Here is a 26,733-nt window from a genome sequence, read left to right on the forward strand (position 1 = left end):
TCACACACATTCTCCATGAAGACATTATTAATATGGAATTAAATATATTTCTTTTCAAAACATCATTGTTTGGTTTTCTGCTGTCGTAATCTGAGACTCAGAAAGACCGCAAACTCACGTGCATTTTAACTCATTCATTAATATAGTGGATATAAAGCTCTCTGACAAAGACTGATTCAGTTAGAATGGACAAAGTCAACATAAGCATGTCAGACTAATAATATAGATAAATTTACATCATACACAGGTACAAGCTTCCCCGAGTGGAGTGACCACTATGGGATTGACCCTTTAAGCTACAGTTGGTAACTTTTATATTAAAATTAACTTTGTTATATTTGCTGCAGCTGTCCCTTCACATAGTACATGATACAGATAATCTGTGAAAAAAAAGCTTGTGTTGCTCCTTACACTCATACTACTTCTAACAGCATTTGCCAGAACCAATCACAGCTCACATAAAACAACCAATCAGAACCAAGGACACAGCTGTCAATCATGTCAATCACTACTCATCAGCTGCAGTCAAACATTAGCAGCTTTTCTATTGCAACCACCGCACTAGCCGTCATTATTACCAATCCAAAGTCACATAGGCGTGTTATGGAGCCATAATGGAAAGGTTAGCCTCTCATACGTGGGAGCGGCCACATATGAGGCATTTCTGGGAGGTGACACTCCACGATTTTACAGAGGAATTGTGGATTCAAAACTTCTGGATGATCCGCTCAACTTTTGAAGAGTTATGTGATGCAATAACAGCTCTTGTAGCTCCTGCTGCATCATGAGGGAGCCAGTTCCTACTGACAAGCACATAGCCATAGCATCATGTGACCAAGAAAAGAAAGTGTTTCCATTGCAGTTTTGTGAAACATAGCTTTTTTGAATCACCTGTAATACCACCTCATGAGAACATAAAAACTTTTTTGCGATTAATGGGGGTTGTTCCGTTTTTTTTAATCGATGTGTTTCCATTAGTTGTATTTTATATTGGCAATTTCAATTTGCACAATTAGAGGGTTAATGAAAACCCGCCTACTGTTTATATATGGCTTCTGTTTTTTTCAGTCTGGATGTAAAACCACATTTGCTCCTCCTGAAGCAGGAAACAGGAAGCATGAAAGCTTTTGAGCTGATCAGATTTATTAACTGATACACGTCTTTGCCTCTAACATTTTAAATAACAAAAGTTAAAAAGGCAACAAAAGGTTAAATGAGTAAAAACACAGAACAGAGAAGTAACACCACACAGTCATATGATGATAAACATGCAAAATGATCTCAAAAGTTGGCGGCCATCTTGGTGACATCTTGTTTCAGGTCCACCACGTGCATCTCAATCCTCCTGTGCAGCTCGTCCATTGAAGTTGACAGGGTGTCATACAGAGCCTGGACACAGGGAGGTCACAAATGTTGCTCTCAAACCTTCAATCAAACAATGAAAAGTGTGTGCAGAGGTGTGGAGGACACTCTTACCTGAGCTTTCTCTGTCTCTTTGCTGCAGACGTCTCTCAGGCTCTGGATCTTGACCTTCAGCTGCTGCGTCTCTCTGGAGATCTCCTGGATCTTGTCTGCCATCTCCTCACGCTTCTGATGGATTTGGTTACACTGCCTGGAGAACAGCTCAATGTTGATGTCTGAACTTTGACTTTACAGAGCAGGATTGTCACATTCTTTGCATGTATCACTGTATGTTATGGCCTGAAATACCCCAGCACGTCCTGAACATGCTGCTCCTTCATCTCTCTCTTCTTCTGCCTGCGGATGTTCTGTTTGGACTCTTTGTCCAGCTTCATGCCCAGAGCTCGCTTCAGCTGGCCCTCCTCGATGCACAGGTTCTTCAGCTCCTTCTGCTTCTTCTCATACTGAGCCATCAGCTCCTGGTGCTACGCACGCACGTACGCACACACGCACGCACGCACGCACACACACACACACACGCACACACACACACACACACACACACACAAATATAAGCTGCAAAGAAAGGATTTCAGAGATTCCACAGATTTACCAGCAGGCACTGCTGAGATGAGAATTACCGTACCTTCACTCAGTGGGGCTGGGCGATATGGCTTTAAAATCATACAGTGATATTTTAAGGATGCATTGCATTGCACAATACATATCTTGATATTTTTAAATGTCCTTGATTCTAATAATAACTACAACAATAAAAAACATTATTGAATAAACTGCACTTACAATAAAGTCAAATAAAGTAGCTACTATCAAATAATAAAGTTGAATGTACTAATGTTATAACAGTTAATAAATAAGGTTATAAAGAATTTGAATTCAGTACTTCTATAATATTGTTATATTGTTATAATTAAATAAATCAAAGTAGGACCCATGGTGCTTTTATGTTGAAGGACCTGGCTCGTCTCAGGTAGGAAATGTTGATGTTTTTGCAGAGGACTCGAACCTTCCGGTCAACAGTTGGATGTTAGCAGACAGTTTAACAGATAACCATGAGGATTCATTCACTGTGAGCGGGCAACAAACTAACAGCTCTTCAGTTCTGCTCACACTACCACCACTACCAGTCATTACATTAGCCTGTTAGCGCAGCGCTGATTCACATGATGATTTATTCTCTGTAAGCTGGAAACAAACTAACAGCTCTGCAGTTCAGATATTCATAAGATTTACAAATTGAAGTAGTGCTCTACGGTTGCAAAATGTGACTAAATAGTCACAGTCTGGAGCTCTGCAAAAGCCCTGCTCTGTGTGTGCGTGTGTGTGTGTGTGTCTGTGAGAGGCAGAGAACTGTAGAAGAGAGCGAGAAAACCAAACTGCCGTCACAACGTGACATTTTACACTTGATGTTCACAATAGTCATTTTATATGATGTACGTGAAAGAGGCTGCTTTTTTTTTTTAAACAATTCTGTAACTGTTTTTGATCAATGTTAAGAGACTCTATGTACTGATTGATAGTTTTGTAGGGAACCTCACTTGTCAAGCCCCTTGAGGATTTTCTGGGTTTCCTCTGCATGTCTCCTTTTATTAAAATGTATAACTGTCATTTTTAACATGTGCTAAATAAATCTAATCAAAAATGCAGAGCACTTGTTCCTACCTCCTCCTGTCTCTGGTTGGTGGTGTTCATGCTGCTCTCCAGGTCCTGCAGCAGGTTGTACATCTGCTGGATCTCAGCCTCAGTGTGAGTCATGCTCTGCACCATGTTCTGCAGCTCCACCACACGCTCATCTGCTTCTTCCTGAAATCACACCATCAGCAACTCATCATACAGCTGACTGACAAAAATGACTGCATATCAGTCTAATCTCCAAACTGCCAGCGTTCCGTATTCCGTTGTACTCACGATGGAGTTCTTGATGTTCTTGACATTCTCCCTCATCTTCTCCATCTGACTCTTCAGCTCCTCTGGAGACTCCACAATCTGAGACTTGAGTCTTCCGATGTCTTCCTTTAGGTTGCTGACGTCCACCTTCACCTGGGCCTGACACACACACCCAAACTCTTACTATCTGACTGTCTTTGTGGTGGATTTTTCCCACACAGTACGGTTCACAAATAGAAGGTTCTATTCTCACTACAGTCACATACCAGTTTCTGAGTCTTCTCTGCTATTTTGGTTTTCCACTCTGCGATGGTTTCATTCATTGCATTCTGAAAGGAGATTTTATTTCACATGAGAGCACACACACAGCAGGCTCTATCATCTGGACTGTGTTTCAGCAGCACTCACCACTTCCTGGTACTCATGCATGGTGGTGGTGTGCAGCTCAGAGAGAGCAGCTGCCAGCTCGTCAGCCTCAGCCTGCTGCTCTGGTGGGATAGTCCTGAACAACAACAATTAAAAAGCCTGCAGTTGAATTTGAGTTCAATTTTTGTCTTTTATGTCTGTGGAGAGGATGTGTATCTAATTGTGTGTATCATATCTAATGTTCTGATTTCTTGTGACCATAAAATGCTTTATTATTTATGGAATAATTACACTGTGATCTTGGCATAACATTTGTTTTCACAGTTATAGAATGGATGATCATTCAATTATTTTGTTTAGAAAGAAAAAACACCTGTTAGTAAACCTGTCCACTATGTCAATTTAATGAAGCAATTAAGCTGTAGTCAATAAAGTGCCCAAGGAATGATGTTTTTCTGTTGGCCAACATGGAAGTTAGCATCGTCCGTCCTGTAAGATTTTTCCATTGGATTTTAGATTATTGCAGCAAAAAAGCTCTGTGGTAAACAAATGTTTATGATACTTACAAAATTGTTCAACAAGATAATGTAAAGAATGTAAAAAAACCAAAAGCTAACTAAGCTATAAATTAACAAATTAAGTTGTGTTCAGTTTGATGACAATTTGTAGTTTTGTTTAGCCACTTGTTAGCAACCGCCGACACATAAAAGCTTCGAGGTTCACAGTGGGGTATAAAAAACTGACGTATTTTATGTTGTAGAACACAACATGAAAGTCAGCTTGTGTTACCCACAGACCTTATTTCAGGCGTTGAACCAAAAACACATTTACTGGGGCACCCAGCGGCTAAGTTGGTAGAGCGGGCGCCCCATGTACAGAATTCATGTCCTTGGTGCAGCAGCTGTGGGTTCAATTGCAACCTCGGCCCTTTGCTGCATGTCATCTGCTCTCTCTCTCCCCCTTTCACACTTAAGCTTTCCTGTAAAATAAAGGCAAAAAGCTGTCCCCCCCCCCCCCCCCCCCCCCCCCCCCCCCCCCCCAACCAAAAAAATCTTAAAAACCCATCAACTTTTAGATGAGGGACTGGAGCTGGAAAAATGCAAAGTAATTGCAGGTTTTAGGACTCATTCTTGGGGCACGCTATAAAATGTCCATTACATATTCCCAGGTTGGTGTCTTCAAATGGGTCCAAAACCCAGAAATATTACTTTTTAAAAGATACAACAAATTGCAAAAAGGGCATAAACACATCACATCAAAGAAGCTGAAAGCAACAAAAAGCACACTCATTTAACTAAAGACTTACGTCAGTATCTCAATCTTCTTCTCTGCTTCTACATTGCCTCTGGTGTACGCCTGCAGCCTGTCCATGTCTGCCCTCTGTAAACACACAATAACTGTTAGAATAACTGCGCGCGCGCGCACACACACACACATGCAAACACATGCAAACACGCATGCAAACATGCAAACACGCACACACATGGTAACAGTCATAGCAGTCAGAAAATCAGGCGACCTTGCCTGGTCCTAAAAGTACAAGGTACAAGGTACAAGGTAGATTTATTGTCATTTTTCTTAATCATGGTTTAAGAAAAAGTGAAACTAAAGTTGATCCTAAATCATACTACAACTTTTTGGTGTTGAAGGAGAATTGGGGAGTTGAGGAGTTTCAGAAGCTGCTCTATAGTCTGTGTGTCTTTGCCTCCTTCTTTCTAAATTCAACAATCAGCTCCTTGATTTTACAGACATTGAGCAGTAGGTTGTTCTCTGTGCACCACTCTGCAAGATTGTTGATTTTATGAACTGTCGTCATTGCTTGTAATACGGCCGATGATAGTGATGTCGTCCGCATACTTCACAATAGAGTTCTCCTGATGTCTGGGAGTGCAGTCATGGGTGGACAGTGTGAACAGGAGGGGGCTGAGCACACAGCCCTGGGGGGCTCCGGTGTTGAGCACTAATGTAGAGGAGGTTTGACTGCCAACTGGAACTCTCTGGGGTCTGCATGTAGGGAAGACCAGTATCAAGTTGCAGAGTGTTGTACTAATGCACAGAGTGTTCAATCCTCTGTATGTGCTGTAAATATGGCAGATTTGACAATAAAGCAGACTCTGACTTTGACTGAAGTTTTCCAATCAGCTTCATGGGAGAGACTGTGTTGAATGCTGAGCTGAAGTCAACAAACAGCATCCTGATGTAGTTGTTCTTATTCTCCAGGTGAGTGAAGAGCAGTAGAGATGGTATCCTCTGTGGATCTGTTGGTTCTGAGAGCGTTCTGATGAGGGTCCAAGCTGGCAGGGATGTTGTCTTTGATGTGCTGGAGAACCAGTTTCTCAAAGCACTTCATCAGGATGGGGGTAGGAGCCACAGGGCGGTAGTCATAAAGACTAGACACAGCAGACTATTTAGGTACAGGAACTATGATGGATGTCATACACTGTAAAGCCCTCTGAGGCAAACCATGTTTTGTGATAATGGGCTCTATAAATAAAATTGACTTGACTCTTGAGGCAGGAGGGAACTGTCTCTTGTGAGAGTGAGATGTTAAAATGTCAGTTTTTACATTAACAAGCTGATCAACACAAGTTTTTAGTACGCGTCCAGGAATGTTGTCGAGGCCAGCGGACTTGTTTATTTTCACTCTCAGCAGGATTTTTCTAACATCTGCCGTGGTTACTGAGGGTGGCCGGTCCTCTGGAGGCGGAGTAGTCTTCACAGCTGAGTCGTAGCGAGCGTAGAATGTGTTCAGCTCTTCCAGCAGTGTGGCCTCATATATGATGGGGGCGCTCCTGCTTTTATAGCCTATGACATTTTGAATCGCCTGCTGTTGCTGTTGAGATCTCTCTCCAGTCTCTGCTGATGTCTCCTTTTAGCCTTCTTGATGCCAGCTCTCAGTCGTGCTCTGGCGATGATGTATGCCTCCTTGTCCCCTGACTGAAAGGCAGTTTTTTTAGCTCTGAAAAGAGCTTTCAGCTCTCCATTCATCCAAGCTTCCTGGCTGGGGAATGATCTCACCATTTTTTGGATCACTATATCATCAACACATTTGCTGATATATGATGTCACAGAAGATGCACATTCTTCAAGATTGACCTTGTTATCTTGAGTGGCAGCATCTAAAAGTATGCAATACCTTTAGAAATTAAGGTTGATCACTGTCCCATTATAAGCCCGACCCCCACCCTCACTAAGCGGATTAATTAGCCAACATAGTGGCCAAATTTGATTTATCCGGACATCTATATGTCTTTAAGACTAGGCGATACAATATATTTTCAAAATCTTCTGAAAACATTCTATTACTCTATGAACAGTTTTCTAATTTCATAACTTTTCCAGAAATTTCATGACAGTTTGAACTCTGTACAACAGTAATCCCTATCAGTCTGGTATTGAGCTGTCTATTTATGTGCAGAAACTCTACTCACTGCCTGGATGTTCTGATTTTGTTTGTATTGTGGGCACAGCACACAGGTTGCAACTGTATGAAAAGTAGAGACCAGGTGCCACACTGTACGCAGCACTCAGAGGAAGCTATGAAAACAGCAGTTTGCAGAATATAGCAAGTATAGTGAGGCCAAATGGCAGGCGGACAAAGCTGAAGTTGGCTTTCACATTAACTCATGATTCTGTTTACCAACAGTAGTTGACAATTCCTGCATAATATACCTTTAAAAAATCACAATTGTAACACTATATCAAGTGCAAAATGTCCTAGCTCTATTGAAGATCTGCATTAAAACTGATCAAGATACTTCTAATTAAAGTAGCCCTATGTTAGATGTGAGACCTTTCTTTAATTGGGGTTAAAATGTCTTGTGCAACCTGCAGAATTCTATTTTTTTCAACTGGCTACTGAATAAGCCAAATGGACCCCCCCCACCCCTCCACATACAAATCTGGTCTGCTTGTCCAAGATCATGTCCATCCTCTGCTTCCTGAAGTGCAGAAAGTTCATTATCGCACTGAGAACAGTCAGAGTCTTCTGTTTTTCTGGAAAGGAAGAACAATGTTATCATCCAGGGTTATCCCACATCTAGTTATCACTGTTTCAGTCCCTCTAGAATTTTAAGGGCTGTTTTTGTAACTGTGGCAGTCTGGAATGCCTGATTTTGCAGCAGCTTTAAAAAAAAAGTGATGCATGTTGTTTTTTTTAAAGTTATATTTAGATAAGATGCACATCTTAATATGATACATTTTAGGGCTATTTTGACTCAGTAAATTAAGTCATTAATAACTGTTGGGTAACATAAGCCTTGCAATGCTGACAGTAATTCCTGTCACTGTGTAAGTGACAGGCGCAGCAGCAGTATCATAATAAACATAGACAGAAACTGAACGGATCAATACGCTGCGCGCAGCCGCACAATGAAATGAGTTAAATTTGCAGTGAAGCTGCAAGGCTGTGCAGAATCAACAGATATTTCCTGAATTTGTGTGAATTGTTGCGATTGCTACATTGTCCATCCTGGAGGGACTCCTGTATGTATGTGATATAGTAGTTTCAGAAAAAAACGTACAGACAGATAAAAATGAAAAACATACTTACTTGGAGCTAGAAGGTCATTCAGTGAAAAATCGTACACCAAGCACATCGGCAAAAACTGCCGCCTGAGAAAGATCACACAGTGCTGTTGTAAATATATAGAGTGTGGATACAAATCTCACTGTAACCGCCTGTCAGAGCTGTGGCCATTGAAGTACTGAACCACGGATGGCAAAAACAGCCATGTGCTCTATTCTTTTCAGTCTGTTTGGTTTGCTTACATCTATTTAAATACAGTACATCCTAAACCCGTCATCAGCAATCAGCAATCATCCTCTCCTTCACTCTGTGGCAGTTGCAACAGAGAATATTGTGTTATATCCAGGAGAGAAAGCAAGGAAACATACATGCGCATGTAGACGCTCATGATAGCAGTCGACCCCTCATGATACACTGGATTCTGAATGTTCTCCAAAAGTGGAACCTGTGAGAAAACAAAAAAGGAAATTATGCTTTCAAATATAGAAAAGATAACAACTAGGTGTATGGTGATGGCTCCCTCTATGACGAAAATCCCCACATCACTCCCTATTGAAACATGATGTTTGTAAAGTGACATTAACCCTTTGAAATCTGGGCTTGATTTCTTTCAAAAACATGGGAATTACACAATGACCAATTGAAGAAGTGAAACAGAAAGTAACATGAAATTAGTAAGAAGTACAAGAAAATGATTTCAAAATTGGTAAAAATCATTAAACAATCAAACAAAAAACAAATGGTAAAGTTTAAAAAACAAACAACCAAGGAAATAATAAGTCATAATAAGTAGTATAATAAGTTTAAATATATTTAAAAAAATATTAGAAATTAGCTATCCAAAAATGTTCCCTTCTAGAAAATATTTTTCTATATCTACAAATTTCTTGCAATTTGCGGGACATATCTTGCCAGGTTGCTCATTGCCTTTTTTCATGATGTTTTCGAAAAAAAAAATAAAATCAATTTGCTTAGGGTTCAAAAGTTTAAATATTGAAAGGCATCTGAATGCAGCACAAGAAAAATTATGTCAATCAATAATTAATGATACTTAATATACTGAGAAAAAAAGGGAATGCAGCAGACAGCTCAGTGTGACATGGACTGTTGAGTGAAAGCATCATAAAGTAGTTAGCTGTTCTTACCATGGAGTGACACTCGGGGCGGAAACGATACAGGAGATGCAACACTCTCATGTACAATGTTTGGACGGCCTCTGGCTGGAGGAGAGAATACACGAGCGCTATGTTATTGATCTGGAATTAATGTGACCACAGAGGACTGCTAGCTGACACTCTAACAGCATCAGGCTGTTATATGCATATGTGTATGTGTGTGTGTATGTATGTGTGTGTGTGTGTGTGTGTGTCTGCACAAAGTGAACAAGTACAAAACATCAACCCTAAGTTTAACTATTTTTCTTATTTTGCAGTCAATTAATATTACGTACTTTATAAAGCATTGTTTTATGTCTCCATCTGCTGGTGAGCTATCACAATAAGAATACACATTTTATGGGTGGGGATAAAAAATAAAAAATATTGGATATCTGCAAAAAATCGAATACTGTGCATCCCTGGGTACAATATACAATATATATGACATATTAGCATGTGAGTATTGTATGGTGGTATTTTATCTTTGGCACAGTCTTCTCAACAGTTTCAATTTGAAAATCTCATACTGTAAATGGTTCAAGTGGCTTGCACAATACAAAATTCACTTACAAAGTGCAAAACCATAATCACAGACTGTCTTCAGAATAAAGACGCATAAAGATATTAAATAAATTTACCTTTACCAACGTCTTCACCATAAATGCAATACTTTACTGTCACTGTTACTGTTGATGAAGTGATTGAGGTTTACTGTGTTAAGATTTTCATCATCACAGTATAAATACTCTGTACCTTTTCATAACTGATTCGTATGTTAACTTAACTGTGTAACTGTCAGAACATCTTTGAGGAAAGGACTTTTGTATTCAGGAGAAGTGATTATTGTCTGACAGCATTCAACAAGTGATGACCTTTTTTTTAAAAAAAAATGCATTATACATTTAATGATAAAAATATAGCAACAGTGTTGTAATTCTCTAATAAACTAACGTTAATTTGGATAACGTTAGACGGATAAAATCCTCCGTTCGGTCTCTCGCAGCACTGCCAATAATTTAGCTATCAATTCCGTTATATAACGTCACTTTGCTAATTTCTAAATGAAGCTGTCAGATATTTAATGTCCGACATAAGCTCCAGAGAGGAGTGGGCTTTACCTTGGGAGCAGGAGTCAGGTCGCTCTTGGCGAAATGTTTAGCCTCTTGACCGGTCAGAACTTCTGTCCGGTAAAAGTTAACTATCGCGTCCACAGCGTAGACAGGGAACGTATTTTCTGTCATTGTCGCGATTTTAACGGCAACTAAAAACAGACAACACAAAAACTGCTTCAGCGACGACACAAAATTGGCGCCTTAACACAACTTCCTTGTTGATTTCTAGACGAAGCATGTGATTGGTCATTTCATACTTCTTCTGTGATGAGACGCATGATACAGATACTCACTCGCGCCATCTATCGCACCAACTGTGTAGAACTCCTGAACTCCCCTCCTGGATGTTTGATGGGAGAAATATTGAACTAATTTGAACCCTTAACGTCCGCTTTAATATTACACACACTCGTATCGCTTTGTGCACAAAGATTTTCAAAATCAGGCAATACTAAAATTATTATTATTTATTTTATGATTTCGTACTTTCACTGAGTTTATTTTTTAATCAATATTAATCCCAATCATTGTTATCGAATACTCAATAATTTTCACTATTCTAACCCTTTAAATGCCAGGTTTTTTTTTCGTGATGATAGTAGACACACACACACACATACACACACACACACACACACAAATGAATTATTTTCAATATACTACATGCAAAGTAGGTTATTATTTTTTTGGTGATCACAGCCTTTTTTCTTTTTTAGGTAAAGTAAATAAAACGTGTGAAAAATGTGCCTAACAGTCCCTATGGATTAACCTTGTGCTATTGTTTGGATTTCATTTATACCTAAATGTATATTTTATGGTGGTCATACCAAACAAAATGTATTTATGAGCGCAGAACCAAAGGGAAAAAATAATTAAAAAAAAAAGCTTACAGCAACATAAAGTTCAGAACATAAAACAACTGAAATAAAATGTAGCCAGGGGCAGGTGACACTAGGCACAGATTAAATAAAATACCCAAATGACACACCTTTCTGCTGCTTTTTGTATTACATTGTAAGCATTAAGAGAAATATGATATTTCATTAATGGGACCATGGGAACTGCTTTTTTTCAGTAGTTAAATTTATGTATATCAAATTTGGACATGATAATAAAAAAAAAAATGTCAGCCACACTATCATCTCATCTGTAGCACAGACATCTGTAGTCAAAGAAACCAAGCAACACGTTCCCATTTAGATAATAAAAAAAAAGGATCTTCCTTCAGAGTCATTTGAACTCTTCCACACAATTAAAATCTATGGTCTTAAAACATTTTGTAAGATAGTGGCTAGATATAGCTTAAGGGATAGGTTCCAATTCCCGTTGGAAGAGTGCACAGATTGCTCTGGTTTGTGGGGTGTAGCATAGCATTTTTTTTTTCTATGAATTACAGCCCAGGCTATTATTTGCTTAAGCCACTGAACTCAACAGTTTTAAATTTGGGAAGGGCGTCTCTATAGAACACAGGGTTTTGGTTCTTTTCTCATTAAAATTTTGCTCAGCAAAGATGGAAATACAATCAATTTGTTTCATTAAACCTCTTTTTTGTGTGTCTCTCTTGTTTGCTCTGCCGGTATTACTGTCATCTTTGGTGGGTTTGGTTTCAGTCAAATCAACTGAATAGGTGAATTGGAGGAAATTACCAAGCTGTGTGCAACACATCCATATTGACAAAAGTTTAAACATTTATATTTCTATGTGAGATCTAAGCAGCTAACTAACATTATTTCCAGTAGGTAGCCAACATCCATGGTTTTATATATCCAAAGAACTTCTTTAAAAATGAACTGCATGGTAACGGGGCGTCTAATAGAGACGGGCCTTTATTTGTCATTATGTGTAGCCACACTGGGCTGGTAAAAGGGACTGGGTGTCTGATTTGGACAACATCTTTGTTTTCAAAAGCTTATGAAAACAATCAAGTCTTTTCTTGTGCCAATTGTTTTGAACGTTTTTTGCCCCCCGTTTTTCTTGTATTACCTTTTTTTTTTTGTTTTGTTTTCTTCATATTCCCGGTCCACAGGGGGCGTTAATGCAAGACAGTGTTAGAGTGCACGTGACACAACACGGAAGTAACTGGTGTGTTGTCTGGATGTTTCATGTCGGTGACGGTGGAGATTGAGTGTTTCATTTCGTAGTCCGAGCTGACAGTGTGACATGACTTGATTCGGTGCCGGTGAGGCGGTAGTGTGCAGGTCGCCACAGTCCGGGTTTTGAGCGGTAATGGCGCTGAACTGGGCCGAGAGGATCTCTGCTTTCTTCCGCAGTCCGTCCCGCTTCCTCTCCGGGACCACAGCCGAGGCTTTCCTCGCGGAGCTGCTGCGCGAGCTCCGAGATGACAGAGCCACGTACAGTGTCAAGGTAAACGACAGTAATAAAGATAATAATAATAGTAATACAATGAAATATAATATATAACGTCAGTCTTCTGCCACGCTTCATAAACGTGTTGCTCCATTTGCCTACCTACGAAAATATTAGGCATTAGGTGTTTAATTAGCCAGCTCATAAACGTGAAATTGTCACATTCACCGAATGATAGCCTCCGATAACCGCCTTTACTTTTTTCAGACACCTTTTACAAGTATTTCGACCTTCGAACCCTCAGCGAATTGCTGCGGCTGCTTTCGAAAACATTAAAAAGTAAATTATCAACTTGGTAGTAAATAGCAAGAAATTTATGTCATAGTTATTATCATCGAGTGTGTTTTTTCCTAGGTAATTGTTTGTTTTAAGTTGTAATTTCTATTTCGTTTTTTTAATGTTTGTTCATTTTGTCGTTTTGGGTTTTTTTTTTCTTCTTTTAAATAATAATTTTCAGTTAATTTTCTTGTATGTTTTAATAATATCTTGCGAATTTTGGGGCATTTTTGCTTCTTTTGTTGCTCATTGCCTTCTTCCCATGTTTTTTTTTAATTTTCATTTTTTGTAATTCTCTTATCAGTTTATGTGACATAATTACATGACCAAATGAACATGAAGACCTTTCAGTCATGTAAAAAGGAAAAAAAGATATGCAAAAATATAGAATAAACAAATAAATTGGGGGAAAGAATAAGAAGAATAAGGGGGTGTAATTAAAGAAATCAAAACAATAAAATAAAATAGATAGAAAAGTAGACAGTAGAGACTAACAAACTCTCTCTCTCTCTCTCTCCTCTCTCTCTCTCTCTCTCTCTCTATATATATATATATATATTACTCTCTCTCTATATATATATATATATATATATATATATATATATATAACGTGTGTGTACTGTAGACAAGAGTATTGGGTCAAAACATACATGTAGATAAGTGGGTAGTGAGTATTAGTTACACTATAATATGTTTCTGATACATTCTTACACCTTCTCTTCTCTCAAATTAAACGTCCTTCCCATATTTTTTTACAGATATCAAGCTAAACTGGTCGGGTTTGAAAGGGTCATTTGCTCGATTTTTAAAGAGAGTTTGGCCTGTTTCAGTCTCAACATAATGTCCAACCATGTCAAACTACCCCGAAAACACAGGTTCCAGCTTCTGTAGTCAAATAAAATTGGATGGTTTTCTTGGTCATTTAAACATGGTGTCCAAGCTTTAGCCCTGATATAAACCAGGATTTATTGGCTACATACAGCCTGATTTTAGACTGTATTTTAAAATAATCATTTAATATATAAAAAAAATACATAGAAACACTGCATACCCCCATGTTTACATCATGAATGTTAATTTTTTTTCAAATACACAGATTCTGTTTACTCTTTCATCGAGGCTAAGACTAGACCAGATTACTAAACTTTCACTTTTCAGCCTTGAATAACCGAAATCTAAACATCCAACAAGAAATAGACATATAATTGACATTTATTAAACATCTTTTCATTGTTAAATTGCTGAGTGGTTTATTTTTGACTCCCGGTTGGACTAAAATAAACAATTTGAAGTTGTCATCTTGGGTGTGAATTACGGTATTTATAGCACTAACACACATGAACACATCTGCTTCTAAATTTTTCGAAAATAAGAATAATACTGGATACATCATTGAGACACCCTCATAATGGGTTGAATGGGGTGATTTCATTTACATGTTTCCTTTAAATTGTATTTATTTACTTTTCTATTTTTATTTACTTTTTCATCCAGTATACATAGTATGTTGGCTCCTCCTGCTGGGATGCACTGTTTATATTTTGAGGTGGTGATGTATAATTAACCCCGCCTGTAGGCTTCTTCTGTAACATTGCCAAATCTACACACTGAAGAGATGTGCCTGGCCTGAAATGTCCATGTGGCAATAAGAAAATTATAACTGGAGTACTGTCCTGAAATTTACAATATTGACAACTGAAGTTTTTCAACAAAGAAGCTAGTTTTTTTTATTGTTTTATCGATTGCTGTTTTGTGTGTGTGTGTGTGTGTGTGTGTGTGTGTGTGTGCGCGTGCGTGCGCGTGTGTACTTAAGTGCTTGGTATTATCTTGATGTTTTCCTTTTTACAATTGTATATTGAATCTAAGTCTCTGAACTCTAACAGGTCCATAATTCTTGTGTGTGTCCCTCTTCAGGTCCTCCTGTTGTCCCCTCTGTGTGAGTACCCGACCCTGCTGTGTCCCTCAGACTCGGTGGGTGAGGAGACAGCCCTGGAGCTCATGTCAGTGTTGGACCAGTGTCCTCCTAAGTCTGTTCAGTTCCGCTGTCACCTCCTCCTAGCCCTCACCTCTGTGCTGGTCTGCACCTCCTGCGTGAGCAGCCGTTCCCGTGCGTCTCAGGACTTCCTGGAGCTGCTCCTTCAGATAGCCCAGGACACCAGTGACCTTCACGGTGATGGTGCTCTTCGCTCTGTGCGGGCCACAGTTTGTAGCTGCCTGCAGGAGCTGGAGGCTAGCTCTCCTGGCCTCCTCTCACAGCGCCTCGAGCTCTTAGGTGGGCTCCGGCAGCGAGAGACATCCCGGCTGCACCAGGCCTACGCAGGACTCCACAGTCTGGTGTTAAGAAATGCTGTGTATCAGCTGACCCAGGATGCAGGAGCTGGAGCAGAGGATCTGAAGGCTCTACTGGGAGGAAACACAACATTTGCATGGGAGGCAGAGCTGGACTCCGGCCCGATGGATAACACAGACTCAGCCGTACTGTGCTCTGTCATCCTGGGCCCCATGAGCACCGTGCCCACCCTGCAGACCGGGCCTGACTGTAAGGAACTGCGATCAGTCCTGTCCTCCCTCCTGGAGGAGTCCTACCTCCTCACTCCTGTGTGTCAGGCTGCTCTGCTCCACAGACTGACAGAAGTGGTTGCCATGGTTCCCGGTGTCCCTCCAGCCATATTCAGAGCTCAGCTGCTGCGACTGCTGGGCACCAGCGAGGTTTGTGTCTGATGGAGTTAATGAGTCCATGTTTCTCTCACTTGTTTGTCTCACTGGTTGTTGTTTATGAGCATTTTCCTTGATGCAGTATTAAAGTTGTAATCCTTAAAATTTTCCTCCAGGCTGACCTGGTAACTAATGGAGTGGGCGATATGGCCCTTAAAGAATATCATGATATTTCAAGGTAATTTCATGAAAACAATATTCTTGACGATATGACAAAATACTGAAAAATATATAGAAAATATGATTTAAAAAAACATAATTTAGTGTTATTGTTTTATATGTCAGCAATGTAACAACTTGTCTTAAAATATATAGTGAAAACTAAACAAAAACGAGTTTCAGATTCTGTACAAATAAAAATCGTACAGCAAAATAAAAATCAACTTTTTAACGAGCCGTTTGAAGCCTTCCCTCGCGATAGTTTGAATTGGCTTCATATCTTTAGCCAAACAAAATGTGATGGCTTCTGTGAGGAGTGCAACTTACGAAAGATGCTGGGCTGAGCCAGTGTATGCTGTCTGCTTGAGCTCGTTGCATTTGTTGTTGTTGTTGGCGTGCTCTCCTCGCAGGATTTTTGGCTCTCCTCATACTTCTTCGAGTGCTTCTGTTTGAAGTGGTGAAATAAGTTTGATGTGTTGCCCCCCTTTGTTGTGACAGTCTTGTTGCAATTCTTACATATTGCCATAGTCTGTACATCTGATCTTTTGTAACCAAACCATTCCACACTACTGAAGTCGATATGATATGGCACACTCCTACTGTTAACACCCCGACGCAGCCACATTAGAACGGTTTCCTTTAACCCTGAAATTAGGTAAATTGAAATTCTAAACGTAAAACATACCTAATGGAAACACATCAATTAAAAAAACCCTCCTGTTTATTGCAATAAAGTTTGTCACTCACATGAGGGGGTATTCAAGGAGATTCTAAAAAGCCATATTTGTACAAACTGCAATGGAAGTACTTTTTTGTCTTTTCTTGGTCACGTGATGCTATGGCTATATGCTTGTCAGTAGGAACTGGCTCCCTAATGATGCAGCAGGTGCTACAGGAGATGTTATTGCATCACATAACTCTTCCAAAGTTGAGTGGATCATCTACAGTTTTGAATCCACAATTCCTCTGTGAAAATGTGTACTTTCAGCTCCCAGAAATCCCTCATATGTAGCCGCTCCCATGTATAAGGGGCTCGCCTTTCCATTATGGCTCTATAACACACCTACGTGGCCTTGGATTGGAAATAATAACGGCTAGTGTGGTGGCTGCAATAGAAATAAAGCTGCTAATGTTTTAACATCCATCACCATGCTTCTTGGAATGTTATCGCTAGAATCTTGGTTTATGTGTGATCAGCGCTTTTCAAGTTAAGTCAAGTCAATTTTATTTATAAAGCATATAACAAATGAAATACAATCCTGGCTCAAAGGAAAGAGAAAGAGAGAGGGGAGAGAGGGAAAGAGAGGCACAGCAATAGTGGAAACAGACGCATGTCATATTACAATAACGATAGGTGTGAAATTATTAAATGCACTCTAATGATATTGTGGGTGTTGATGAGTCTCATGCGTGTTTAGTTTTTCCAATTGATTTCAGTTATTTCAGCCTCCATTTTCACTGTAGCAAACTCTTACCATTACTGTGAAACAGCATTAAAATATGTTTTTTGGAAAAAAATTAGGAGAGAAATAGGCAGTGCTGTAACATAATTTTGATATATATTCAATCAGCATTGCCTAGTTTTACCATTTGATTGGATTTCAGTCCAAAATTGAGAGACAGAGGGGTGGGTGTGTCTCTGGATCAGCCGTATACTCTTTGTGTCTGCTGTGGCAGCATGGGTGGTGTGCAATACAAAGTACAGCCTGTAGTTCGAGCAACAGCCTGAAAGCCAGAGAAACTCTGCCATATAGGAAGTTTACCACAATTCATCTGCACATCACACCCACATTGTTTTGATAAAAAAATGGTTGAAAATTGAAGCGTCCTTTAAGATGTTGGTCAATAATTAGCCTTTTCCCATCATGCCAAGACAGCCACCACCACCTGGAACACATTCAGTCTCAAAACGGTTTTCTTACACTTTCCGGGTTGAATGACATGTTTCCTGGAAACAGTGTGCCACGGGCTTTGAGTTGCATTTGCTCTCATTTGGTGGGTGTGTCAAAAGTGCATCCAATTAGCAATGATGTGTATTTAAACCACATTCTGATAGATGTTTACCATTTTTTATTTAACATTTGCTTTTTTGCCTTGTTTCCCATGCCAAAGAATCCCATTTCACCTGAATAGAATCAAACCCTGCCTTCTTAAAAAGCAGTGTTCTTACATAATGCAGCAGGGTTGCCAACACACCACCATTTACCATTTTGCAATATGTCGTCGTGGCTGGACAGCCCTAATTTCATGTTGAGGGTGGCACATAGTGTTTTTACAAACGACAGCAGGGAGCGGTAAAGCTGTTTACCTTGCTGAGGGGTCAGAGGTGAGGAACCTGTCACCTTCGCCCAACAGCTCACTGTGGCTGCTCCTCCTGTCTTATTACTTTAGGCAAAATCTTAACATGATCTGATGTAAAGTGTGGGAATGACTGTGGGAATGTTTTTGTTGAAGCATTTTTAGCGATGAAAAGCAGGTGATGATAACTTTGGTGACATACATAGGGTTTCCTGCAGCTGCTTCATAGTAAAAAGACCTCATTTGATTCATCAGTTAAACGCTTTTTATTTAAAGCACATTGCTTTAAGGATATATAAATACTGGGTTTACATTAAAGGGATACTTTGCTGATTTTTAACCAGCTTTATATTAAAACAATGTGGGTAGTCCTTCCATCTAGCCAGTGCCTACATTGAATTTTTCAAATTGTCACTCCCTCTTATCACGCTGCCAGCTTGGTGTGCCTTGCAGGTATCCCAGCATGCTCTATGCTGTGAAACAGTTGCTTATAATATACAATGAATGGGAGTGAATTTCTGGCAGCATACTGAGAAGACTGAAACCATTTACATATCTGTATGCTAAATATAAAGCTCCAGCCAGCAGATGACCTTTTTTAGGCAGATAGTGTTACCTTTAGTCACAGCCAGGCTTCCAGTTTCTTCTTTTTATGCCTCCAACGCCAGAGACGTTATGTTGTCCGTCCATCCCATTGTAACAAACCCAGTACCTCAAGAACATCTCTAAGGAATTTCTTCAAATTTGACCCAAACGCTCACTTGGACTCAGTGATGAACTGATTAGATTTTTGTGGTCACAGGCCACTATGACCTCATGAAACATGTTTTTGGCTATAACGCGAGAATTCATACACTCAAATTTCAAAGGCCAACTTTATTGTGACGACATATTATTCGATATAAGACAAGTTTCTGGCCTTTAGTCAACATCATAACTCAGGAACATAAGGGGAGATATTTGGTCAGATACTTGACTAAACTTGATAATTGACTGATCTGTAAACTGTTGATTGTAGAGCTCCTTTATGCTGTGGGGGGAAGATGTGAGTGAAGCATTCGTGTTTTCACAGACATGGATATAAACAGTAAGTGTAACTTGACTGGTGTGTGGAGGCATACAACCACGCAGCAGTAAATCAGAAAGCAGAAATCAGACAGCAGAAATACAGAACTTATAGCAGCAGGCAGCCCTGCAGAAGCGTCACAGCAACAACACTGCCAGTGTGAACACTGAGCTTGCAACACGCTGCAGTTCGGTGGGGTTGCCGTCACGCTCTGCTCACATATGCAGTGTGTTCAGGTGTAAAGGGTTAATATCTACAGATTTGACATACTGAGACTTCCTGACTGACAGTGACTCTGTCTCCTCCTTCCAGGTGTGCCTCCTCCACAGCACTTTGCTGATGAAGTGTGCGTTCACAGACAGTCTGTTCAGCGCAGAGGATGAAGCCTTCATCCTCCAGCGGCTGGTGATGCTCTCCCAGCACCCACTGCTCAGTACACCTGAGAAGCTTTTCTACATGGACTGCATCCTGCACTTTCCTGAGAACCGGCCAATCAGCTGTGGCGACGGAGACGAGACCCTCCCTGTGTTGCTGACCCCGCGGCTGGCCTCGGCTCTGGTGCCCACCGTGTTCAACGACAGCGCCACCATGCTGGCTCGCCTCAACCTGCTGGCTCTGGTCTACCTGGAGGAGGGCGAGGAGGGGGAAGAGGGGGGCAGAGGGCTGGCCTACCTCTCCGCACACCTCAGCTCGCTGCTGCACATTGTGGAAAACGGAGGCAGCCGAGAGATTGTCGTCACCTTCTTCAGAGTCGCCTTCCTCTTCCTGTTGTACTTCTGCCACGTGGAGTGCTACTTTCACAGCCTGACGGAGCAGCTGAGTCAGCTCTACCTCCGCCACACCCACCTGGCTCCACACCTCATCAACTTGGCAGACCAGACCCAGGACAGGCTCCCTGAGTCCGGCTGGGCTGTGGGGTTCCTGAAGGCCCTGCAGGGGGTCATCACAGAGGCCCCGCTCACCCAGCTCACCCTACAGGACCTGAGCCGGCACCTCAAGGTGCTGGCTCGGGTGGCGGAGGAGAGAGAAATCCCACAGCGCAGCACACTCTCCTTCTTGTCCAGCGTCATCACTCCGTCTTCTTCCTCTCTGTGCGTAAGCGGTGACTGGCGTCTGGGGAACAGCCTGCTGGGGGTCTGCCGGGTCCACCCCAGCCTGGACTCGCTGCTTGTCCCTCTGGCTGACATCCTGCAGCATCTCAGCTGCCGCTATGGAGACACAGACATCCAAGACCACGCCCGCCTCTACTACACCCTCCTGACCACACTATCCAGGGAGAAGCTGGCCGGGGTTTTGGCGCAGGGCTCAACAGAGGGAGGACGGCAGGTCAAGAAGCACTCGCTGTCCAACATCATGGCAGAGAGCGAGGGGCTGACGGGCCTGCTGAACATTCACCACACAGAGAAGACAATCATCAGGCTGACGGAGGCGCATTCTGAGCTGCAACAACACACACTAACTGATGAAGAAAGTGACCTTAACCAGAACGGGACGGACGCCTGCCAAGGAGAGGTGGACGCAGCTCTGGAACAATACAGAGCTCAGTTTGATGTCCCTAACTTCACCTCAGAAATCACCTTAAACTACCAGCTGACTCACACTGACGCCGCTGATTCCCGCTTTGATCAGCTCTTCAGCATCCGCCTCCACTTCAGCCTCACAGACGACCATTATGAAGAACTGAGGGACATCAGTGTCCCGTGTCTGTTCAGAGAGAGGCCATCACCCAAGGTCCAGCTGAGACTGAAGCCCAGACAGCCCTACCCCACCACCCTCCACGCCAGCGCCATTTTCACCACCCAGGACGGCCTGTCCTGGCTCACCGTCCTGCCACACATCCATGTGGCGTTCCAGCAGGCCTTCATGCCTCTGCCCGCCCCCTCAACATGGGGACGAGGCGCCAAGCTGAACCTGTTCCAGGCTTTATGGGACAGAATTAGCTCTGAAAGCGGGGAGGACTGTGCGACCAGCCTGTTCTGCTGCCAGATGGAGGAGGTAGCTCTGACTGCCCTGCTGCGGACACACTTCCTCCCTCACCTCCTGTCAGAGCCGTCTGATGAAGAAGAGTTCAAAGTGCTGTTATTCCTCCCACCACAGTCTCACATCCTGCTGAGGATCAGGGCGGAGGAAGATGCCGTGCACTTCAACATCGCCACAGATAACTGGCAGCTTCTGCCTCACATCAGTTCTTATCTTCTGACAGTCACATCCTCACAGAAAAAACACTGACTGATGCATCTATCTGGATAGTTTTTAACTTTTAAAAAGGCTGATTTTTAACTAAATCATCCAACTTTTGTCAGCCCTTTAAAACTCTAATTGTACTTCTAAATAAATTACTGAAGACATTTGATATAAAATAAAGTTATTTGACTTCAATTGTCTTGAGCTGAAATGAAACAAATGTGTCAAATATTTTGTCATCTAAAAGGTACAATCAAAACAACATTACTGGTACAGTCAATTAACAAAAGACAAAACCCATAATCTACCTGATGAGTTGCACAAGATCTGATTGTACTCCTTAATAAAAATCAGGCCATACAAAATCATGATCAGAACACACAAACAGAACCACCTGTAGGACATGAAAGGATCCCTATGAACTTTTGCCTGTGAATGAAAGGCCAAAAAGGCTGAACAAAAGTTCAGTGTTTCATGCAAAAACCATTGGCATGTAAACGGCCCCTCGGTTGGTTGCGGTCTGCAGCTTCACCACTGGTTGCCACTAAATTCTACACACTTGACCTTTAAAAAACCAAACTTCGCTCAGTCAGATCTTGTGTGTTTTGGGGGCCTGAAAACGCAAACTTTTTTAACTGGGTTCCAGAGTTTAATTTTTTTTGAAAAGAGCCAGAGTTTGGTTTGTCCGTTCTGGGATACGACAGAAGCAACATGGTGACTGTGGAAAAGGACCTGCTGTCTATGTACATATAAAGCACTCTTTAAGGTAACAAAAATGCAACAAGTCAAGTCAGTTTTATTTATAGAGCCCATTATCACAAAACATGTTTTGCCTCAGAGGGCTTTACAGTGTACGACATCCCTCTGCCCTTAGACCCTCACATCACCCAAGAAAAAACTCCCAAAAAGAACCCCTGTAATGGGGACAAAAAAGAGGAAGAAACCTCAGGAAGAGCGGTAGAGGATAGTGAGGGATCCCTCTTCCAGGACGGACAGACGAGCAATAGATGTTGTAAATAGCAAATGAAATACAATCATGGCAAAAAAGAAAGAGAAAGAGAGAGAGGGGGAGGAGAGAGGGTGGGGGGGGGGGGTGGGGGGGCACAGCAATAATAGAAACAGATGCATGTCATATTACAATAATGGTAGGTGTGAAATTAGTAATTGCTCTCTATGATGATGTTGAGAGAGATGATAACAGTCTCATGCATATGTTGGTAGGGAGTTGTCCAAAGGCAAGATCACAGCATCAGCGCAACCTGGACCAGACCACAATCAGGGCGAGCGACAGTTGTTGGTTTCAGGTAATTGTGCAGTAATGAAAACATAGTATGAGTATTAGGTTATATTCTGTTTCTGCCACTAGATGTCACTAAATCCAGAACACTGGACCTTTAATCGTACACACCTTTCACATCCTGCTCCTCTCACATTATTCTGGTCTACAGTTGGTGGTAACATGCCAACAAAAGCAGTGAAGAAGAAAACTGCTAGATAGCAAACAGGGATGTAAAGAATAAACAATTTACTTTTTTAAAAGCTTTACACAAATGATTTTATCATCCTTAAGCCTCCACGTTTACAGGGCATTTTGGTAAGAAACCCTGAATAAGCTGTTACAGCTCATTCTGATGATGAGTGTCAGTGAAGCAGCTTTGACAAAGGCCGAGAAGTAAACATTTCAAAACTTTATTTATGAAGTGTCCATGCACAGGCTTGCCATTGAAGCCTGCTTTGATATTTTCAGTTTGAGAATCATTCATAATGTTTCACATTTATAAATTCAACAGCAGCAGCTGATGAGTATACAAATAAAAATGTGCAGTGATGCGTTGTGCACAAACGTCAATCAAAGTTACCAAAACAGTGTGAGGTGATTTGATAACAGCAATCCCAATCTATGTATGGATTTGCAAATTAGCCTGCTGTGGGGCTAATAATAAAGGGTTATTTATTTTGGCCTGTCCATTAAGACTATAGTGTCCAACGTGTCCTTTTAATAGTCCAGTCCTTTCTGCAGTTGAGCAGTCCTTCAGTCAGAGAGGCCCTTGAAGTTGGGCTCTGTGTAGGGTGGTAAGGCAGTCTGCTGGCTCAGCAGTTTGTCCATGATGGCGATCTCTGAGTCCCTCTTCTCCACCTCGTCCATGGGCGTCCAGGACATGTCGTGTTGAAGTTTGAATGCACCAACAAATGTGTGAGGGCAACTTGGACCCCATTCCTTCAGACAAAGGAAGCAAACTATGGTGAGATGTGCAGCACTTAATTTCAGTTTACAAAACTACAAGTCCCTTTTTAAAGTCCCTGTTAAAGAGCTTTGTGATTAGGAGAGTGTTGACAGAAACTTTTTGATGGACATTTCTAAATCATTTTTCAAGCAGATTTCAACTCGTTGTAGCTTCTGAAGTTTGATGATTTTTTTTGTGTCTTTGTCAAAATGAACGACAACTTTGGGTTTTGAACTGTTGGCCAGAGGAATAGGAATAGGAATATCAGAGTTTCTAACATTTTTAGGACTACTCAAAATAAGATCATCTGTAATAAATATGAGTCTGCGTGCTGGGTTTAGCTCTGGAGCTCCCTGACTTGATCTTGATCTATCTAAATTCCCTGCCATCTCATAAATCCCATGACCACTAGAGACCCTGTCATACCTGAAAAACACGCTTAGATAAAACTGCAGCCAGTCTAATCCGGCCTGAGCGGCCTGTGTTTTGGCTGCCTGCTCACCATCAGCTCCCTTCTGGCTTAAATGAACTTTGAACACCAAACACCTCTAACTGTCACCGTTACATACAAGCTCACCGGTGTTTGGTCACCATTCACGTGTGGAACTTGTCCTCAGGGCGTGTTAAGTAACAGCTTCTGTGCCTGCATGTTGTAACACTTTGTGTCCATGCAGAGGGACACAGCAATAGAAGCAGCTTATAAGTGTGTGTCATACAGACCTTAGGAGAGATGATGGAGAAGTATTTCTGTCCAGATGGCCGCTGGTAGAGGTAATACATGTTGCCTGGTTTCTTCACTATGTTACAGGCGGCATGGTGGAGGTCAGAATCTCTTTTAGCATCTTCTAAAACCTGAAAAAGAAAAAGATGCGTCTTGGACTCAAAGTGTGCCTCATTTTTTAGTTATCCAACATACTCAGACATGATATGTTTTCCTTTTTACTAGTGTCCTTTTTTCAAAGATTTGAGTTGCTGACAGTCAGACCAGAATTCTGTAGTTGTAAACTCCAGCTGAGGAGAAAACCATGGAGGAAGTGAAACCTGTGAACAGAACAGTCACTCTTATGACTCTGACTCACTCTGAGATCACCTCTACACTCACTCACAAGGGGAAAATAAACTATTTGCCATTGTTTGGGGGGGTCCAGTTGAGAATCACTGGTTTAACAGTCCACAAAAAATAGAAAAAATAAACATTTTGGAAATGTTCAGCAATTTAGAAGAATTAAGTAGATATAGACAATTATTTTTGAAAAGTTAGGGGAAATGTCTAGCGAAAAATTAAATGTATATGTTTTGTGATTTTATATTTAAAATTATGTTACAACATTATTGTTACTTTAGTTAGGCTCCTATGGTAAAAGCTGTGGCCAGGGTGTTGTAACTTGTCCAGTCAGCAGAAGGAGCTGCAGAGCTGCTGGTCCCAGCTGTAAAACCTAGAGTACACTCAGCATTTGTGTATCACTGCTACATCTATTACTGCCCATTCATTGTGTGTTGGTTTTTGCTACTTACCTTTCTGGCCTGCTCCTGTAAGTATCTGATCTGGTCAGCAATGACTGTCAGCCTGTTGCAGGCGTTGGCTTTAATGAAGTCATCTCCCTAAAAACAAAGAAAACACCTTTCCAAGACTGTTCTGTCCATCCCCAACAAGAGATGTTGCCCTGTTTAACGTGACAGTTTGTTATTTGAAAACATGAATCTCAGTGTGAACCTTCTGTACTTGTGATGCCAGGGCCACCAAGTCCATGGGGTCTCCCACTCTGTTGGTCTGGTAGGAACTGACCAGTTCCAGACCGCTGGGGGAGCTGCTGCTCTCAACCAGAGTCACTGCAAGAACCACGCAGTTCAGGTTACATCACAGTTTTATAATGCAGGGAGTCACTAGGAGAATCCTTAATATCCTTGTGAAGGCACCCAAAACTGATGCTTTACTGGCAGGGCTCAAACTACTGCGACTACTCTAGCTGATATTAACGTTACACTAATACTGTCCCAGTATGAACCTTACTTTACTATCACAGCAGCTGCTGCTACCATTGCTTCTAAAAACATCATTATTCATGTTAAGCATAGTAATGCAAAGCAGTGACTGCATTTTTTCATTTATTAACACGAAACCTTTGAGTAGTTTTCAGTCAACATCTCCACACCAACACTCTTGTCTCCTAATTTTTTATTTTTGTTACAGTATTCCAGCATCGACGCAGTCTACAACAAAACTGATGGTGAACCAACTTCTCTGAACATTTACTGTATAATAATTGGTGTCAGTTAAATGCAGATCACATTATCTACTATCGGATAACAGTGAACAGCAATACTAGACCACAGCTGTTACAACAGTCACGTTGTCCCACTGTTTAACCGGCCGGCTGCTGGCTAACTTAAGCTAACTGCACCTCATATGGACAAAAAAATATATATAAACAAATAGGTAATGTTGGCAGGGTGCTCTGACACGTTGAGACACCTTTAACTAGTTCTGCTCGGGACAGTGGACATGTTTGACATGGTATTCATTAAGTCTCTCAGTAAGTCTATGATAGCCTACCTGTGGTGGTTTTGTCGGGCTGGTTGGGAAGACTGACCGTCCTGTCCATGCTGTCTTCTCTCCGTTTTAATACAAATTTGTCCGTTGACAGGTTTTCACTCTTTCTGACTAGCTGGTGCTTTCATAACCAGCTAATGTTAGACTAAAAATACAAATACCATAAAGTACCGGAGGTATGACAGGGTCCTAAATCTCCTCCCCTTTTTTTCTATAATGGTCGTCCTGCTTTGTGCCTGTATAAAAGTCTTTAAAATAAAAAGCTTTATCGGAGCTATTTATAATTATGAAATAAATTTTTAATTTTTCAACATTCATTGAAATGAAAATAAAATCAAATTATATTACATATAATTTATTTTATTTTCAATATTACTTGGATTTCTTTTCAGGCGTGTTAACAAAAATCCCGGCCTCGCG

General features: G+C 41.2%; 3 protein-coding genes across 3 annotated transcripts; 1 reads left to right on the forward strand and 2 right to left on the reverse strand.

Annotated features, from left to right (window-relative positions):
- Nucleotides 1-974: 974 nt before the first annotated feature.
- On the reverse strand, nucleotides 975-10,674 carry nuf2 (UF2 component of NDC80 kinetochore complex). Its single transcript, XM_042499434.1, has 13 exons — nucleotides 10,479-10,674; nucleotides 9,349-9,423; nucleotides 8,572-8,648; nucleotides 8,228-8,289; nucleotides 7,574-7,671; nucleotides 4,982-5,055; nucleotides 3,718-3,811; nucleotides 3,576-3,638; nucleotides 3,331-3,468; nucleotides 3,085-3,225; nucleotides 1,711-1,886; nucleotides 1,477-1,612; nucleotides 975-1,389 (listed from the first exon to the last, which is right to left on the reverse strand). The coding sequence occupies exons 1-13, from the start codon at nucleotides 10,599-10,601 to the stop codon at nucleotides 1,282-1,284; spliced, it is 1,365 nt and encodes a 454-aa protein (XP_042355368.1). The 5' UTR covers nucleotides 10,602-10,674; the 3' UTR covers nucleotides 975-1,281.
- Nucleotides 10,675-12,546: 1,872 nt separating this feature from the next.
- Nucleotides 12,547-21,710, forward strand: ap5b1 (adaptor related protein complex 5 subunit beta 1). Its single transcript, XM_042511298.1, has 3 exons — nucleotides 12,547-12,836; nucleotides 15,030-15,824; nucleotides 19,666-21,710. The coding sequence occupies exons 1-3, from the start codon at nucleotides 12,699-12,701 to the stop codon at nucleotides 21,580-21,582; spliced, it is 2,850 nt and encodes a 949-aa protein (XP_042367232.1). The 5' UTR covers nucleotides 12,547-12,698; the 3' UTR covers nucleotides 21,583-21,710.
- A 1,494-nt stretch (nucleotides 21,711-23,204) lies between these two features.
- On the reverse strand, nucleotides 23,205-26,495 carry c2h1orf50 (chromosome 2 C1orf50 homolog). The gene is made up of 5 exons (XM_042498190.1): nucleotides 26,317-26,495; nucleotides 25,477-25,592; nucleotides 25,278-25,364; nucleotides 24,483-24,614; nucleotides 23,205-23,755 (listed from the first exon to the last, which is right to left on the reverse strand). Exons 1-5 carry the CDS (start codon nucleotides 26,363-26,365, stop codon nucleotides 23,570-23,572), a joined length of 570 nt encoding a protein of 189 aa, XP_042354124.1. The 5' UTR covers nucleotides 26,366-26,495; the 3' UTR covers nucleotides 23,205-23,569.
- Between the last annotated feature and the right edge of the window lie 238 nt (nucleotides 26,496-26,733).

This window comes from Plectropomus leopardus, chromosome 2 (assembly GCF_008729295.1).
Source record: "Plectropomus leopardus isolate mb chromosome 2, YSFRI_Pleo_2.0, whole genome shotgun sequence".
Classification (NCBI taxonomy): domain Eukaryota; kingdom Metazoa; phylum Chordata; class Actinopteri; order Perciformes; family Serranidae; genus Plectropomus; species Plectropomus leopardus.

Coding starts and splice junctions, on each gene's coding strand:
- nuf2 (XM_042499434.1), bottom strand. CDS start 10,601: ATGACAGAAAATACGTTCCCTGTCTACGCTGTGGACGCGATAGTTAAC. Junction 9,424..10,478: donor ACCTGACTCCTGCTCCCAAG/GTAAAGCCCACT, acceptor TCTCTCCTCCAG/CCAGAGGCCGTCCAAACATT. Junction 1,390..1,476: donor AAGAGACAGAGAAAGCTCAG/GTAAGAGTGTCC, acceptor CCCTGTGTCCAG/GCTCTGTATGACACCCTGTC.
- c2h1orf50 (XM_042498190.1), bottom strand. CDS start 26,365: ATGGACAGGACGGTCAGTCTTCCCAACCAGCCCGACAAAACCACCACA. Junction 25,365..25,476: donor TGGCATCACAAGTACAGAAG/GTTCACACTGAG, acceptor CTTTGTTTTTAG/GGAGATGACTTCATTAAAGC. Junction 23,756..24,482: donor TCTCCATCATCTCTCCTAAG/GTCTGTATGACA, acceptor CTTTGTCTGAAG/GAATGGGGTCCAAGTTGCCC.
- ap5b1 (XM_042511298.1), top strand. CDS start 12,699: ATGGCGCTGAACTGGGCCGAGAGGATCTCTGCTTTCTTCCGCAGTCCG. Junction 12,837..15,029: donor GAGCCACGTACAGTGTCAAG/GTAAACGACAGT, acceptor GTCCCTCTTCAG/GTCCTCCTGTTGTCCCCTCT. Junction 15,825..19,665: donor GACTGCTGGGCACCAGCGAG/GTTTGTGTCTGA, acceptor TCCTCCTTCCAG/GTGTGCCTCCTCCACAGCAC.